Source organism: Pholcus phalangioides, unplaced genomic scaffold (genome assembly GCF_987345545.1).
Source record: "Pholcus phalangioides strain wild (caught in Gottingen) unplaced genomic scaffold, Ppha-v1.0 ptg000009l_1, whole genome shotgun sequence".
NCBI lineage: Eukaryota > Metazoa > Arthropoda > Arachnida > Araneae > Pholcidae > Pholcus > Pholcus phalangioides.
The window spans coordinates 2,811,254-2,829,973 of NW_028301602.1; the positions used below are offsets into that span (position 1 = coordinate 2,811,254).

The window sequence follows — 18,720 nt, forward strand, 5'->3', positions numbered from 1 at the left end:
TATGAAATTATTTCTTTCCTTAATATGAATTTTAAAAACTAATAGGTGAAATAATTTCTTTCACCTATTATGAATTATTATTTTTTGATGAATTAGCTCTTTTATTGGCCCTGAAAATATTTCTCTTGGTAATTCCAAAATTCTTTTTGCATTAATTACACATTTTCGTCAATTATGATTTTTTTTTTCCAATAATACCGAAATTATTTTTTTTATTTCTTAAATTTGAGTTTTTATTTATTTTGAAATTATTTCTTTCATTAATTTTCTGATTTTTTCAGTTACTATAAATTTTCATCAATTATGATAAATTATTATTTTTTTCAATAATTTTAAAATTACTTCTTTCATTAAAGTGTTTTTCAGCTTTTTTGTAATTATGCATACCTTTTGGAAGTTGAATTTTTCCTTTCGAAATACAGATGGATTGTAGAAAAACCTCCGTACAACGATATGCGATATAACGATAAATTTCATCTACAACGATATTTTTCTTGGTCTGCAATGTATTGAAACATAAATTTTTCACTGTAGGGAACCATAGGCCTATATGAAATCATGTGACTGCTAAATTTCCGGGTCCATCGACGGTCCATGTATCAAATTGTCAGCATTACTATTGAATCTGCAAAGAGCATCTCATTCTAAATTATACATTACAGATCTCTGTGTCCAGCACTCTTTAACGAATTTTCTTCATAATTTGACCATCATTCTATGTAAGGTAGCTTTTTTCTGAAAACAGTTGATGGGCCCAGACAGAAAACTCTGAGGACAGCATTTGACACGCGGACCATGCGTTGAAGATCCCTGTCTTGGAGTGTTATTGCTCACATGTTATATTGTTCATGATAAAAGAAGCTCATATCTATAAATACTGAATTATTAACGAAATTATGTGAAATTGGAGTTTGTTTCATAAGATTCAATGCTTTCAGTTATTATATATTAATGCAAACTTGATTTTTGGCTGTAATTATAGGCACAGTATCTGAAAAATAAAAGTGAAATAAAAAAATTTCCTGTAAAATTTCTGTGGAACGCGGCATCAAAAGAAGTTGTTACTGGATCCCGGTTAAGGGGAAACTGTTGATGTGTATCGTGGAAGTAAAGCAGAAACTTCAATATTCCAATATATGGAATGCAGCCAAGAGTGGGAAGATATTGACTTTGAGAAAGTAATCAAGTGCTCGGTCACGGCACACATCTGTCACACCACTTTTCCCTGATCGATAATAAAACACTTAATTTAGATAGTTTCCTGCATGAACTTCAATATTCCATATAAACATGCATCAAAAACTCCAGGATGGAGTATTTTTTTACACGTGTTGAAAAAACTATACAGGGATGACGAAAAGCATGCAAACATGTACTACGTGAGATCCCATGCACATGTACAATTAAAAACCTTAAAACTTTCAGGCACAAGTATGCCTATGTGTACCAAATTTATCGTACTCTCGAGTAAGAATATTATTCTATATCGATAACTTCAAGAACTTTGTCACTTTTTGTGTTTTCTGCAGAGATATTGATCTGTGATTACGGTTTATAGAGGAAAAATACGAGAATATTTTTTTTCGTTTTATTATAGAAGACGAAGGTCCTAGAATAAAACATCCTCTGATGGAACTGGACGATTTCGTCGATGGTCTCTACACGCCAAGGCTCTTCAACGGCACCTGGATTTCAGGTATTGTGTACATTTTCAACACTTTTTACTCCCATCTCAAATAATTCAATAGTTCTTCCAAAACCTAATCATGAACTTTCCAAGACATCTAAGACTATTTCTCAATCAGTGTCGTTCTATATTTAAAAGACAAATGTATATTGAACTTTTCGTTCTCGGATATAGTGATGTCTGGTGCTACAAGTTTAAATCATTCTTGAAAGTTTCTCGTATTTTTAGAGGAAAAACTTTCCTATTTAAAATAAATGCAGAATTCTTATTCGATCCACATCCTCCACGCTATTAGCACTCAATTGAAAATCAATTACCATGAACAGTAATATATTCTGTGCAGAACAGAAATAGTTTTCTTTGCAACACTGTACAGTCCAGCATTATTAGCCGCTGACTTATTTCATTATTCTTATCTATGCTTCGGTACGGATCCTACGCACTTTTTTGTTCTTCGAGTTAGATCTCTTCGTCCCATTGTTCGGAGATTAGCTGCTGTGCTTCCGGGGGAAAGAAGTTACGCTTATCTGGTACTGGTTGGAACTGGCACATGTGTCCGAGAGAAGTTAAATGGTCATATTTTTTCTCTATTATACCTATTTCTTTTTTTTTAATTTGATTTTTGAGTTTTTTAACAAACGTAGCATTTCATTTTTGGGGTTAGGGTTAATTTGTGGGTTTAGTGTTTGCATTCCTTCTTTTTTAATTTTTATTGACATATTTTCCGATCGGTTCATATTTGTTTTTTCTCTCGCTTTTATTTAATTTTCTTTGTACTTTTTCTAGGTTATTTTCGTCGTTTGTTTGTGTATATTGAAATTTTTGCCCACGTGTTCCTATAAGAGGGAACATTGATTCATTGTTTTGAATCAATATTTATTGCCATTTTGTTGTTTCCCCTCCACTTCTTTGATACACATTGCTTAGGAATTTTGGGCGTTAGTATTAGCAAACAGAGTAGATCTTCCCCCCCCCCCCCGCTGGTATTTTTTGTAATTTTTGTTGTTTTGCTTAGGGTCTAATTTTTGTAGTGTTAGTGATAAGATAGCTAGTTAGGTTATCTCGTTGGCTAATACTAAGAACTACAGTTATATTTTGTATTTTAATACAAAATATAACTTGGGTATATGTTCCTATTTTTAGGTATATGTTCTTATTATATGTATATAAACATGCATTCTAAAAGAAATACCGAATTAAAAACCAAATGTGTTAGAAACAATTCAAAAGCCAGAGTATAGCTCCAAAGGCAGCTATATACACATAACTATAAATTATAAAATTAGAAGAAAAATGAGACGAAAAATACAAAATAAATTAAAATGGAACAATGAGGAGGTCGTTCTCAAGGGGGAACCCCCACAATTCTCCAACCAGCAAAAGTGTTTCTAATGATGGTAAGCCAAGAATAGGCATAAATTTACCATCAGTTCTCCCCGACATTTTTGCGAAAACAAGCTTTGGAAGTCAAAAATGAGAAAATACACAAATGAATTTTTTTTTTTAATTTTTGTAAAAATAACGTTAACGTTCCTCATTCTCCTACTTTTTAAGTTGTTTCTGTAATTGTTTAGTATCTAGTTTTTAGCAATAGTGTTAGAACGCCTTGACCTAGTATTGCGTAAGGCTTGATAAGGGAGGTTTCCCTGATCTAAATTTAGGAGATAAATACAAATACAAATACAACGCCACAACAGGAAAAATGCCCAACGAGTTGGCTGATAAAAACATGCCCATAAAAATATGGATGTCATATATTTCAAAAATACAGCAACCCAATTAAAAATGCTATTAACACAAATTATAAACAATATATACACAGATAGTAATGGATAATCTTTTTTTTAAAGTGTAAGGGTTGTTTAGAGAGGGCAAGGTTAGAACTCGAGGTCGAAGCATTACGAGAGAGGGTTAGGCCCCTTTGACACGGAGCGGATGCGGATGCGGACGCGGGTCCGAAAGAAGTTTTGACAATTGGTATATACGGAGACTTTCACAGACGAGGCGAAATTCGCCCTCAACTTCAAAGTGTCCGGACGTCGTCCACATGTGTCAAAACCTAAGTGTGGACTCCGCATCCGCACATACAAGTTTTGTAAATTACGTTATTCAGAGCTATTCACACGACGCGGATGCGGGTCAAATTCCTCCGCATCTTTGGTTACTTTTTAAAGATGATTTTGCACGGAATTTTTTTAATTATTTGCCATAAATATCCTTAAAAACACCATATGAAGGTCCCTTTCATCAAATATGATGTACCCACATACGTCTATCCCGTAAATTGGTTGCATTCGAGCAAATGCAACCAATCAGCTCATTGGTTACATTTGTAAAAGAATTATTGTAAACTTTGTATAGTTGAATGCGAGCTTAAGACAGAATTGTGAGGTGAATATTTCTAAGCACAGACATTTTGAAAGTTTCCACTCCTCTCCTTTTTTCTACTTGAAAATTTTTTTATATCTCCTGTTTTTTTTTTTGTTTGGAACATCATTGGATGTTTTTGGAATTTTTCTTTCATATTTTTCAAAAAGATAGATCTTAGATTTTTTTTGTCAAAACCTTTTGAAAATATTTTAAGATATTTTCTCTAGATATTTACTTGTGAGGATCGAATTGGAGGCATTTATGCCCATATTCTGTGGGACTCTATATTAAACCACCAAAGAATGGCTCTTGTCTGCCTATGGGCCCTGAATCAGGGGTGAAGGAGAAAAATAATTACAAAAATTGCGAAAAAAATAGTTTTTATGCACGAATTTCAAACTTTCGCCAGCATCTTTAGTGCTCGTGTGAAAGGGGCCTTAGTGTTTTGTAAGGCCCGGGTGTAACGGAGTTGTTAAAGGAGGAATCTTCATGAACAACGACAGTTTGGAAGGGGGAATGGGTGGTTGAGGATGAGATAAAACCTCATCTTCAACTACCCATTCCCAGACGTTGTAGTGATAGGGTTTAATTATTGAAAATTCTATGGTTAGGGTCCTGGGGAACTGGGGATATACATGACCCTATAGTAGGGAACAGGGATGAAGGGATTTTTGGAGTTTCGAGCGCTGTTGTCTTCCTGAGGGGAAGTTTAACAGCGTCTGAGATGTTTTTCGTAGGCGGAAGCTACCTGGATGGGTAACCATATGGGTGGGAACGAATCAGGTAGAAACGAATATTTGTGACTCTCTTTCAGAATACCGGGACATACTATTATTCTCTCGGAAAGGGGGGGGGGGTTCAGATGTGGCAGTGATTGCAGTACTGCCAAGGGGTAGTAAGGGGTATAGGAGTAGAACCCACTACTTTGAATCAGGCCTGAAGGACATTTGCTCCTCACTTGGGGTCACGCTCTTGGAACTCTCCGCATTCACCGATAGGTGGTTTTGTTCGGATGGGATTCGCTTAAATAGGAGTGGGTCTGGAAGGTTTATGATAGGCTTAGGTGAGACTTTCTTCACTCGCAAACCACGTAGACAGGAATGTGGGATAATTAATGATAATCCCAACAGTATTATATATAACGGAGAATTATCCACCTCTGACTTGGATGGCTTTAAATCACAGGGAAAATTAAAATGTGTAGTAATAAATGTTAGGAGCTTGGGTAATAAGAAAGATTTTTTTTTAGAAACTGTAATAGCTGTGGAGGGCCAATATCTTATAGCCATCACAGAATCTTGGGCAAACGATGGTAATGAATCATTCTTACACATATCAGGATACAACACTTTTTAAGAAGTAGGTATGATAGGAAATGGGGGTGGAGTCTTAATATACGTGAAATGATGTTTGAAGGCTAGAGAGTGTAACGTGCAGAGAAGTGATGTTGAAGCTAAGTGGCTTCAGATACTATCACTCCCAATTTACTGGTTAGATTTCGATGTACATAATGCGTGGTATACACGCAAGTCATTAGCGCTATCTATGGTTCATTCCCATGAAAACGTATTGAAGAAAAGAAAACGTTTTTGCAAAAATGGATGTAAATTGGTTTGGCTGGCGTATTTTTGATTAAAACAATATATCAGCATAGCAATTTGGAAGGAATTTTGTAATTAGCTAAAATGGTTAACTAAAAGCGAAATATATGGTTTGTCTTTATTTTTTACTGTTGTCTTTAAACAGATAAGTTATATACTCAGCAAAGTTGGATGATTGTTTCCTGGAATTTCATTTCTGATTCCTTCTCAATTTGGTGTGGTTTTATAAATCTTTGAACACGTAAAACTTTAGCAGTTCACAAAAAATGACATAGATTGGGAATCAAATCTTTCTGGAAAAAAAAAATATTGTGCTTATATAACTATTTTCACTGATGCAACACGAAGAGATTTACTTTCTAAAATGACAAAATAGTTTATAAAATAAATTGGTATAATGGGTTCTTTCACCATACATTTGGCATGTACACTGGAATATATATGGGACCAGAGGGTAATTTAAAATCTTTCAAGTCAGTGTACTTTTTTTAAATACAACAAAAAGCGCAAAGTACTAACATACTGAATATACAGACAAAAACAAATACGTAGATACAAATATACAAACGTAAAACACGTACACTTTGTGATCTTAAGGGACTTGTAGGTCCTTCAGCAGGTGCACAGATTTAGAGTTTCGAGTATGTTTCAAGCAACAGCTTATAATATTTTTAGGTAGAAAATAAGTATCCGTTTATTTTTCTCATATAATGCTTATTTGGTTATGGAAAATAATTAAAAAAACATGTAGATTCAACTGAAAGTGGAAAAAATCTACATATTCATGTTGGCATATCATACGCCGAACAAAGCATCAACCGCTAAAATAATCGCGATTCGCGTCAAACAGTCGATGATCAGAAACAGTTTCTCCTTTCCGACGATATTCACAGCACATTGGTGACGTTATTCCGTGATAGACATCATGATAACATATATATATTTTTTTCTTTTTTCATTATTTACCACCACTAAAATGCTTAACCACAAGCAAACATAAGTTGATGAGGGGGGGAAAAAAGTCTAGGCTACCAGCACAACCATTAATCCCATTTTCTATTTAATAAGATTCGCGCTGATGTGAAACGAAGTTTTTCTCATCAGCTAAATGGAAATCCTCTTTTTTTTTAAATATTTATTATTTCGCGGAGTTATTGGGTTTTCCGCGATTTTCAAAAGATTTTTCCATCTCCCCCCCCCCCCAATCGATCAAGTTCATGCCTTTTAACGACATGGAGGAAGACCATTTATCGGTGCCGCAGCAACGATTTCCTCCAAAAATGGTTACATTGTTTCATGGCGTCATTAATTTTATTTATTCATGAAGTTATCTTTTTTCTTTCTTTTGTTACTGTTATTCCGGGATATTTGTTCAAATAATATCCACGCATACGCTTACTACTACTGAAAAGAATTTCGCGGAGAATTCGTGAATGTGGAATTCCATTCAATGGTGGTTTTTCATTGTCTGTTTCTAGACAAAAGACCATATTCTTGAAAATCCTTAAATTCCTGTCAAAATGGGATTCATTCGTTCGAACTAAAGTTCACAGCACCGCAAACTATTTTTTTAAAATTATAATACATATATAGAATTATTTGGCGGTTTTTTTATGATTATTTACATAGTATTCGTATCATATCAAACAAATTCTCTAGAAAAGTCAACATTTTTATGAAAAGAATTCAATAACTTTGAACCTCAATTGCGAACCGAAATGCGAACATACATTATCTTAAACGCCTACATAAACGCTTACAAATCAACTTCAAAGAAATTAACGTAAAAGAGGAACACATGCGTAAATTTAGGGAAAAAAATTAAATATTTATTAATAAAATTTTATTAATGACTCTTTTTCTTTAAAATCGATTAAAATTGAGCATTTGATCAAATATGAGCTACAAATTTTTCATTGAAGTTTGGTGATTTGGAATGAAACATTTTAATTGAGTTTTTCATAAGAAATGAAAAGAAATTGGTTGTTAGTTTCAAATATTTGATTTCTATTTTCACCAAAAATCAGCGATTTAAATTCGAATGAAAGACGTGAATGTTAGATATTCTAGTAGAAAAAGAGGCAAATCTTAAGTGTCCTTTGTGACCTCCAAAGTTCAAGTTTTTTTCCGACATTTTTCACCGAAATTCGAAACAAAATTGCAAGAGACTCAACATTCATGCCGACTAGATGTTGCGTTCGAAAACAATTCCAATCGTCGTAGAATTACGATGAGGAATCGGTGTACATCAATTCCCTGATTTGTACACAGAGCTAACTCAGTTGATGAACAGCGTGATACCGAGATAAAATTTCGAACTTCGTACACATGAGACGTCCAGCAAACATGCCCAAAGAAGAAAAACCAAACAGAAACAAACTGAATAGAAAGTCATCACATAATCATTATTTTAAGAGTGTCTATCATACTAAATATAGCTTTGGCAGCCTACAAATCAATCATTGATAAGAAAAAGATTGTTCAAAAGTTGGAGAGAATATGGCACCAATGGTTTAGGAGAACGCGAAGACACCTTCTTAAGAATGACTGAACTAACTGAATAAGCAGCGTTGACTGTATATCCTGTTAAAAAAAGACATGATCAAGTGTTGTTAAAAACTTTAAGATAAGTGCTATGAATTGTTTTATTTCCCTCCTCGTATCGATCGCCATTAATTACCATCACGACGAGAGAAAAGAAGAATAAAGAAGAGAAACCTCGAGAATAAAAGTGACATGACTTATAAGGTTTCCCTTCGCTTCTTAAGGTGATTCTTGAGCATTATCTCCGAAGACGATGCGAGAGACTGAGAGATGCGCAATTGCCCAAAACCTTTCCTACTGCGTCTTTATCAGCGTGAAATATTACCTCGGATATCATTTCTCTCCGAATGAGTACCAAGTCGTCCATCAACAAGAGATTCTCCTTCTCCTGATCCTTCTTCTCAGATATTATGTGTATACAGAGAAAGCTTTTCATCCGCCTTCCTTGGTTTGCGGTGTCCCTTCGCTTTTTCGGTTCTTTATCGAGGAGGAGATATTATCAGCTTCGTCGGTTGCATACCATCATTCCTGTCGCATATTCTCGTCACGCATCTGCTTATTCGTGGGAGCATGCGTATGGGAATTACTCTGCCTCGGTATTAAATAATCTGATACATCTTTAGAAGCTGTATTCTTAAAAATATTTGTTCATGCACTAGTTATTCAAATAAATAAAACAACGCAGATATGAGTCTTTTCAAAATTTACTAGCAGTTTTTGAATCCGTACATTTTTTTATCCCTCTCACACTTATACAGGATGTCCTGTAAGTTCAAATGCGGCCTTTATCTCATCAACCATCCGTACAAGAGGTACGATTACAATTTACAAAAGGTTCTACCCTGAAGAATAAACCTGTACTAGATTTCAGAGTAAGAATACAATGTGTCATTAAATAAAAAAATCTAAATTTTTAAACGTTCCCCCTTGTCCTCTAACTTCCAATTAGAAAGTTGTTGCCCCGTATCTTCTGAGGCCAACAGAAATAATTCCATGTTTTAACTGTAATATTCGTTAAGATATTTGAATTCAAAATTTTGGAAAAAAATTATGAAACAACAGCAACACTAATGGACAACGCTCCTTTCCCTCATTTATGCTTTATTAAACCAAACGCGCTCCCACGTTAATAATCCTGAGGAATTTCTAATGTATAGGGGACGCGCTGGACAGCAAAAAAAAAAATTACACGAGGATAATATCTGTGACAGACCACGTGGTGTCATTACAGAGTCCTCAAAATCAGAAATTTTATTAATTTAAACAAGCAACATGGCTCATATGCAAACATGGTTCGAAATATTGCATACAAGGATAAGAAGATCAGAAAACAAAATATATGTAAAATGAAATGATACAAAAGCACACTGTACGAACATTTAAATTTGCGAATTGTGCATAACATGTATTCTGGAGAATTATTTGTGCATAGCTGGGGCAAAACGACACTTTACAGAACAGAAATAAAAGAATGTACATCATTAAAAAGCTGACTTAGGCACATTGATAGGGGAAGTAATACAAGGATAGGGGAATTTACTCTCATTTATGCTGTCCTTCGCTAACTTTTGTTTCATTTTGAATTAGAAGATTTCAGCGAATATCGCACTTAGAAACTTGGATTTTTTTTTCTCTGTTTGCATCAAAAGAGACGGGGTAACACGTTTCTAATTGAAAGTTAGAGGACGGGGGACCGTATAAAAATTTAGATTTATTTTGTTTCGTTACACACTGTATTTTACTCAAAAATTCGCCAACGAATAAGGCAACTACCAGGGAATCCTTGCATTATAAAATTCCCAATGCATTTCGACACGCTATGGGCGTCGTCTTCAGAGAATAAGAGTATCATGCTAACCGAGTTTCCCACTTGGATTGAGTACCAAATCTTTCATTTCGGTTACTCGGCGGAAAGAAAAAAAAAACCACTGTATTTTCACTCTAAAACTGGTACAGGGTAATTTTTGAACGCCTTTTGATCATTTTTTAAATTGAAACTGCATCTCTGCGACGGACGGTTGATGAGATAAAGTCCGCATCAGCACTTACAGGGCACCCTGTACTTCTTGATGTGTGGTATTTGAGTTCAACAACAGCTAACTCACTGACCACAATGCAGTAGACCAGGGGTGGGGTCTGCTAAACCTTTCTAGTCCACGGGAACATGCGATATCGCGGGCCAGAAACTTGTATACATTGGGTGATCATATAACCCGCATTTTAAACGACGTTCAAGCAATTTTGCTCGTCCCAAATTTTTGTACAATGTCAAGTTGTTTCCCCTATTTTGAACGAGGCTTGCTCAAACTTCTAAGTTAATTAAGATTGTTTTCATGATTTAAAGATCATACTATTTATAATTATGACTATCATAACTAATTATAGTCGTATAATAATATTTATCTGATATATTTGTTAAACATCTACGGTTTTTTTGGTGAATTAAATTTTATACCCATTTTGACTTGCTTTGGATTTCCCATCATTTTTTCAAATTTTTTAGCGATTTTAGCGGTAGTTGGCAACTTTAGTTGATTTTGACTATTCTTTTGGCTGTAATTGGTAACTTTACATGCCTTCGACTTTTTTACGATATAATTGGCAACTTTGTGTTGACAACTTTTTTATTTTTAATTAACAAATATACTTGCGTACTTGACAATTTTTTTCGATGTAATTGGCAACTTCACTTGCTTTTGACAACTTTTTTGGCTGTTATTCAGTCCCGTCCAATTCCCCGTATTTTTATGAATGAAATATGCTCATTCTAGGTATTTACCGTTTTGTGTGTAATTATATTTTTCTACCGGAACACCTACCGACGGCTGGATGGAATCCCTTTACGAGCTGCATTTGGCCTACGGGTCGGAGCTTGTGCACCCCTGCAGTAGGCTATAGTAGATAGCCCGGAGTTTTATTTTACACTTCTAACCCCTCCCCTCACCATACAATTAAAAATACCCTTTTTACATCAAAACCTGCTCGCATAAATATTTCTTAACTTCTTAATACTAGTCAGTACTTTATGAATGTAAAAAATAATAAAAATGTTGTACGGAAATGTAAAATCATGCATACTGTACAGTACGCATATAAACACTTCCAACCCTCTCAGCGGCATTGACGAGATATCTCGGCTATTTAAAAGCCCCGTATTTTAGCATTGATAAGCTCAGATATTTTGTATAGGGATTTCTTCAATGGACCAGTTCACCCTATACCTTACTTTGCATCTGCTGAAAATCCGAAGAAAGTCTATTTCATTAAAAAAATATATGACATTTTTCAAAGGGTCTAGTGATTTTAGTTAAGACGCGGAAAGAGTAAAAATAAACAAAATATACGAACATAAAACGTAGGCTTAATTCATGCAAAAATTATTTTCACTTATTTGATTGATAAATGATTACACAAATTCATTACACTTGCAATGCCTTGCAAAGTAAATTATTTGTCATGTGTTAGGGAGAATCATAATTATTTTTTAACTAGGGCGGACAGTAGCCCTGCTAGTTACTAGCCGAATCGTTGAGAGACTACTGCAATTATCGTTAAAGACTCAAGAAGAACGTCAAAATATCCAATAAAAAGTTTTGAAAACTGTTGAAATAGGCCATACTGTGATTATAATCCATTTCATAAATTATAATCATCATAATTCATTTCAATATTGATCATGGATTTAAAAGAAGAATTTTGTTTCAATTTCCGTCTAATAATAATAATTGTGATTGAGTAATCTTATTTTTCCCCCTGTCTTTTTTCAGATTTTGAATTCATATACAGGGACGCCGATGGAGCAGCAGCCATTTTTGATGCACAAACTTTAAACAAAACTATTGTCATGCCTAATACTACATTCGTAAGTTCTGTTCGCACTTTTTGTTGCATTTTAAACTAATATTAACTAACTATACCTTACCCATATATATTTTTAAGCCCACCCTAGAGAGGAATATTAAAGCTCTTGAAGTACCAAATACCAACTGTGTGTGCAGTGTTTGGAGAAAAAAAGTTGAAAAACATTATTAGAGTCAGTCGTGTTCTGATTTTAGGCACAATCTCAATATTTGGCGCCCATTGTATTGATTCTCACTACTACAATTTTACAACTCGCTATTCTATTGTAAAAAATCTTATAAACAAGTATTCTCATGCCATCTTTTGTAGTAAATAAAACAAAACAAAAGGTAGTAAAAAATTCTGATTTTTCGGCAGTGTATTTTCACGTCACACGAAAGTTTTTAACACCCGACTGATGCGAATATGTATTTAGGAAAGAGATAAAATTTAACTGCCCTTGTGTGTGCGGTGAATCGAATGCCCTCTCACTTGCCGGGTGAGCGCTCTAGACCACTAGATAACAAAGGTAACGAATGTCTCGATCTTTCCTTAGAGCTCAGACTTATTCGGTAGCAGTGTCACCAATTGTGAGCTCTGGTCTGAATTAGGTCTGACCGTCCATGTATGGTCCCGTTCAGTACACATGAGCTCTAAGGAAAGATTGAGGTATTCGTTAATTGTGTAGTCTAGTGGTCTGGGGCGCTCATCCGGCAAGTGAGAGGACGTGGGCTCGATTCTCCGCTAACGCAGTTGAATTTTCTCGTTTTCCTAAGTATATTTTCGCATCCGCCAGCTGTTGAAAACCTTCGGATGGATTGAGAGTGACATCATCTTCCCATTGGCATGTCTCTCTGCAAAGAATAAGCAGACTATCAACATGATACTTTCATAACATGAAAATTCACACAAGCTCTTCTTTTCCTTACTTCTGTACACGGAAGACATACTTTCGCGCACAAAACACGTTCCGGTATGTATCGATTCGTTAGAAATTCCGCAGAGGAATGTGTAAGAGGTGCATGTACGGTTCAGTAATAACAGTACATTGCCGTGAGGCTATTCTCCAGGGCTATCGTAGGTCTCACGACAACGACATTCTTAGACCCAAATTTGAACATATATATATTTCTGCAATTTCCTTAGAAGTTGTTTGCAACGAGCAAGAAAAATGCAATAGTCTAAACTCATTTAAGGAAAGAGCGTGTCAGGATATTAATGCCCAAATGCGTTTTCGACAGAAAAATTGGTGGTTGCTTCTTCCGGGAATTGAACTCGATCCTCTTGCAATCTGGGCAAGTGCTTTAACTAATATTCTACGAAAACGCGACTTCTCCTTTCTTACCAGACTCACAGTATCACGATGCGCTGAGTAGAGAAACGGCAGAGCTAAGGAAAGACTGCAATGCCAATAAAGATGTTTTCCCAGACCATATTTATACTTTAAGGACTCGGGAAAACAATTGCGCACTCTGAATTGGGAACTTGTTCTAAGCCCTCATAGTTCCCTCGATCATCCCCATCAGACTTTCACTTACTCCATTCTGTACCAAACTTTCTTTCTCAGAAAAATTTTGCTAATTACCATGAAATGTGGGACGCATCCTGAGCGCATTCTTCGTGTCTCGTTCTCAGAATGACGAATGTTCCGAAGTTCATAGATCGCAAAAGCCTTCAACAGGACACATCTGGATGATTATAAGGAAGGGATTTATATGCAATTTCAAAACTCTTGCATCGTCCTTCAGTACTTTTAATAGATATTTTACCAACTTATATAATTACACTGTATTTGAGAAACAGTAATTTTCATATAATCTGGTGGATTATTTTCTGACCGATCACAAGGTACTATATATTATTCTTTTTTTTATGAAAATAAATATCCAAATCAAAATTTAACAGAATAATAAATATTTTTAGTGATAAATTAAATGTCAAAATCTGTCATTTCAGTTTCACCAAATTCGCTGAGAATTCTCTTTTCCATGATTTAGCTTAAAAAAAGAAATGCATAATGCAAAGTATCATTGATCGTATATACAGTGTATGCCAACTTATATGAAATATATGCATATTTAGAATTGCAATATGGGGTTATATTTATTTGTATGATTTGTATTTATTTCAGCGCCAAATGAACGTCCATCAATTCTCCATATCTCCTGACAGGAAATATATTCTTCTCGCAATAGACTCGAAAAAAGTAAGTTACTCATTTTTTTTGAACAAGTAATTCATCAAAATGTACAGGATGCTTTCATGATTCCCCTTAATTGCCTACTGGCGAACTGTTGATCCTAGAGGCATGCTACCAGTTAGAGAAAGTATCCAAATAACGTGTGGACCTCAGATAACGTCATTCATATTGCAAGGGCTTGTATAGTTATTAAAATATAAAAGTTAACTTTTTATATGGACGCCGTTTACTCAAAACCCCAATTAGAGAATTGTTGTCCTGTCTCTCTTGAGGCCAACAAAGAAATCTTGGTTTTCAGTTGCAATAATATTCGCTGAGATATTTGGCTTCACAATTCAGAGAAATTTTGGGAAATGACAGCATAAACTGACAACGCTTCTCTCTCTCTCCCTCCATGTCTTTTTTTAACTCTTACAAAATGAATGATGGATCTGAGGTCTACTACCTAAAATCATTTTTTCAGGTGCGTCAATAACGGATGTAAGCGGACAGTTGGCCCACTCTTGATAGGAGAGTCTAGGGTAGATATATTTACAAAGATACATACAAGATCTAGCACCTGTACGTTAAGAGGTTAAAGTTTTATTTTTATTTTACCAAATTATAAAACACAGCTAGAAAACGTTTTTCTGCCCAGAAACAAAAATTGGATAATAAATTTTAGAAAAACAAATTAGGGCTGAATCGATTAAAATTGTTAACTTGTTAACCAAAAAGTTTTAGGCGATTGATTGACCGATTGCTCGAATTTTAATCGAATATTTTTAAATGCTATTCATTCGTGCCAACGTAGTGTTGGTAACTATGTAATATTAACTTGTGTGCCAGGAACATGAATGTGCAAATTTCTAGAAAACGACTTTTTTGAATGTTTTCTAGAAATTTGCACATACTCTACCCATGTTAATCTATGGAAGTTATTCTACTGAATTGTTTTCTAAAATGTGCTTCAATAGGGGATAAGCACGGTTGTGCATTTCTGCGAAAACTTAGCAAAATAAGTGATCCAACCGCTAAGAAGCTCAAAAGTGATAAATTGCACATTCATGTCTCTGGCATAGGGAGGGGGGGACGATATGCTGAGCATGTTTGTCATACCCAAAAATCTGATCAAACTATTTATTCAAACATTTTTAAATACGGTTGCTTATCTGAAATGCTATGTAGAGTAACCCGATTCATCGTATGAGCCCTAAGACAAATACAATGTTCTGAAACACATACAAGTAATGTATTTCCGGACATTGCATGTGTGGTTGCATATTGTTTAGTATCGTGAATACTTCGCAAAATTCATTCTGTAGAACAATAAGATATGTGCATGTTTTCGAAATGCCTAGTTGACATTAATAATATGACAAACAATTCATTTTTGTTTATAGGTGTACAGCCATTCTTTTCTTGCGAAGTACAAGATTTTTAATATAAGCAACGAGTGAGTAAATATATTTCGGTTATTTTGTTTGTGCCTTTGAATATTCAGTAGCCTGCTGTATTTGAACATCGTATAACTCCCATTTTTCTGCCTTGCTACTCTCCCTCATATACTGCACACACACACACACACACACACTTGTGAGTTTCATTCATTGGCAATTAGTAACAAATTTTATCTTGCCAAACGTCGCCAAATGATTCCGAATTCCGAATAGAATAAAGTTGAATCGTGCAGCGCCATCTGTCGATATGAGAGAAGTGCAAAAATTCCGGAGCTTCATCTTAATAATAATTTTGGTGTGACGGTGATGAATCGGTGATTATGCAAGATTAGGGCCGAAACTATGAAGGGGGAACAGTGGGGTCTGGTGCTCCATGCGCTTGACCAGAGAGTGCGCAAATTTGAACCTTTAATATATCCGCATATTATTAAGCATCTAGTGGCGGATGTGAGTAATCACCAATCGTCTCATTAAGAGTACGTTGAGTTTCAATACATTTATCTCTCTCACCAGTGATTATACGTAATTCCCAAATGACGTTGGTAAATTTGATGAATATGGAAAAGCATTATCAGCTCTCTTTTCGTCATTTACCCCCCCCCCCCGTCGGGCTCAACTGATCTAATGGGGGGGGGGTGTACAGCCTTATTCGTACATTTTCTCTTCTCTCGCCTTTCCTAGATAGCACTGACACTAGTGCTAGTTATTGGCTGTCTCTTAAGGGCGGTATTCACCGACATGGTTTAAATTATAGTCACGCCGCATTAAAATTTGTACGACTGGTTTTATGTCAAATATATATATACATATATGGCTTTTTGCAGAAACTTTTGGGTTTTTTCTTCTATTGACGCTCTTAGTAATGATGTTAGCTATTATTAGGAGTGTCAATAGATTTATTATTCACTTGTCAGTTGTGTAAATGAACTTAATTGAATATTCATTATGTTTTGGAATGTATACCCATCAAGCACATTGCGCTCGAACTCAGTGATCAATATACTGCACCCGATGGAGGGTTGATATATTAATTTTTTTACACGTACACAACGCGTATATTTTGTCATAAAAATTAAATGATAATTTTAGTCGAGAAAATGAAAACAAAATTATTATGCCTGATAATGTTGATTTCACATCAAAGACTGAAGTTTATTCATGATCACGTGATTCCGGTAAATTTCGGTAATTTCACTGACGATTGACCATACGAGTATTTACCAATGCTAGCCGGTGATTACACGTAATCACCTGTAATTATCATGATAAATTCACACGGTATGAACAAAACTTATCAAACATAACAAAATACAGTCGACGCTCGATACAACGAGTCCCTCCTTCATACCGTCGAAAACGGACGTTATGTCGGAAGGGGCGCTATATCAAAAGTGAAAATATATGACAGTCATTCTATGAAAAATATGACTCACATCCTTCAGGTCATTGTAACGGAATGGCTGCTATAACGTGGGGTTCTTATAACGATCGTTGACTGTAGTAGGTGATTATGCATACTAGCCGGCGATTGGATAATCACTGGATTCATCGTATTTATCATAACAACTATATCATTCAGTTTCATACTTTTATCTACAGAGAAGTAGGAAAATATTTTCATAGCAATTATCCAGAAGCTTCACTTGTATGTACGTCGTATACGAGGCAATTTCTTCACCCCAGGGCCTTCTTAACACACGGGTCCACCCGGCAGGGCCTTAACTAAGAATTTTGTGGGGGGACATGAATTTTGCTTCAAGTGTAAAAGGGCCCTTTGGTGCCGTGGTTTTCATGGATGTAAATGTTCACAATGCCAATTGATACATCCAGCTGGGGTGAGGGTAGAGCATCTATTTTACCCGGATGCCTATAAGAGAGGTGCTGCCTCAACCAGTTGTTCGATAGTATGGATACTTTTCTTCGAAGTGTAATTCAATATTGACGATGTGTTCATGACTATGATGAGATAACCCCTTTCGTTTTTCAAATGAAAGGCCGCCTCCACTTGATTCACGTAACATCTTGTATAGGCATTAGCCAAACAATATTGAATAAATAAATAAAATAATGAAACATATATTGACTAATACTATTCATTAGATAAACGAATTAATTTGATTATAATTAATAAACTGATTAATTTTGATTTCCTCAAAATGAAAATATTTTGACAAATATTGATGTTTCTCGACAGGCATGTTGTGCCTCTACTTTATAACGATTCAACCGCCATGCTTCAGTTCGCACAGTGGGGAAGAAGAGGGAGTCAGTTGGTGAGTGTCAGTCATTTTCCAAATTATTGTGCGTTCTAAAATAATTGTGACGTGCTTGTAAAATATTATAATGAAGGTTTATATAAGACGTTATTTAATAAGACCTTCACATTAAATCAAGTCCAAGGCTTGAATTTTTATAGAATACTTGAATTTCGAATGTAGATATCATACATAGTTACAGCAAGTACAATCTTGAAAAAATAATTGTCGTAATTTCCAGTGGTGTAAAATTTTAAATTTCATTAGTTGATAGGGAAAAAAAGATGAAATTTTTTGCCTTTCCCAATCAAAAATATTTACTTTTTAGTCTAGTAGAAGTTTTGACGATGCCTGAGACCATTGTCATCCCGTTTCATAATGATATGACCACTGATATTTTATTTAAAAATGCAATGATCTGAAAGTTAAAAAAAAATCGTGATCAATCAAGATTATATCGTAAGTAATGATGATGAAAATTATTATGAAAGCATTTTGCACTGGTTTTCTAATTATAAAAAAAATTCCAATTCATCTTTAAAAATAAATAGTTGTATGACCGCTTCAATTACCGGTCAAACCAGTTCTAAATCCCAGATGGGGTACTGCTAAAGATAAGAAACTTTGTGCTGACTTTTCTGATTGCTCTGGGGGTTGGTAACTGCTGTTGCGACTTCTGCGTGGTGGTTCTCCCGGCTTGGATGCTGAAAGGTTTTTCCAGCATGACTTCTTAACCGCTTATATCCCCTTTGGAGTCATGTTCTGGTTTGGTGGTGGTGGTGGT

At 35.1% G+C, this 18,720-nt stretch overlaps 1 protein-coding gene across 3 annotated transcripts in view; it reads left to right on the forward strand.

The window, feature by feature from the left end:
• Nucleotides 1–18,720, forward strand: part of LOC149081624 (inactive dipeptidyl peptidase 10-like) — a 273,617-nt gene that overhangs the window by 224,070 nt on the left and 30,827 nt on the right. For all 3 annotated transcript variants that reach the window (XM_089237039.1, XM_089237042.1, XM_089237040.1), the window contains 5 exons: nucleotides 1,598–1,696; nucleotides 11,970–12,064; nucleotides 14,174–14,248; nucleotides 15,625–15,677; nucleotides 17,876–17,954. In XM_089237039.1, coding sequence (XP_089093165.1) covers nucleotides 1,598–1,696; nucleotides 11,970–12,064; nucleotides 14,174–14,248; nucleotides 15,625–15,677; nucleotides 17,876–17,954 — 401 coding nt within the window. The remainder of the gene's footprint in view (nucleotides 1–1,597; nucleotides 1,697–11,969; nucleotides 12,065–14,173; nucleotides 14,249–15,624; nucleotides 15,678–17,875; nucleotides 17,955–18,720) is intronic.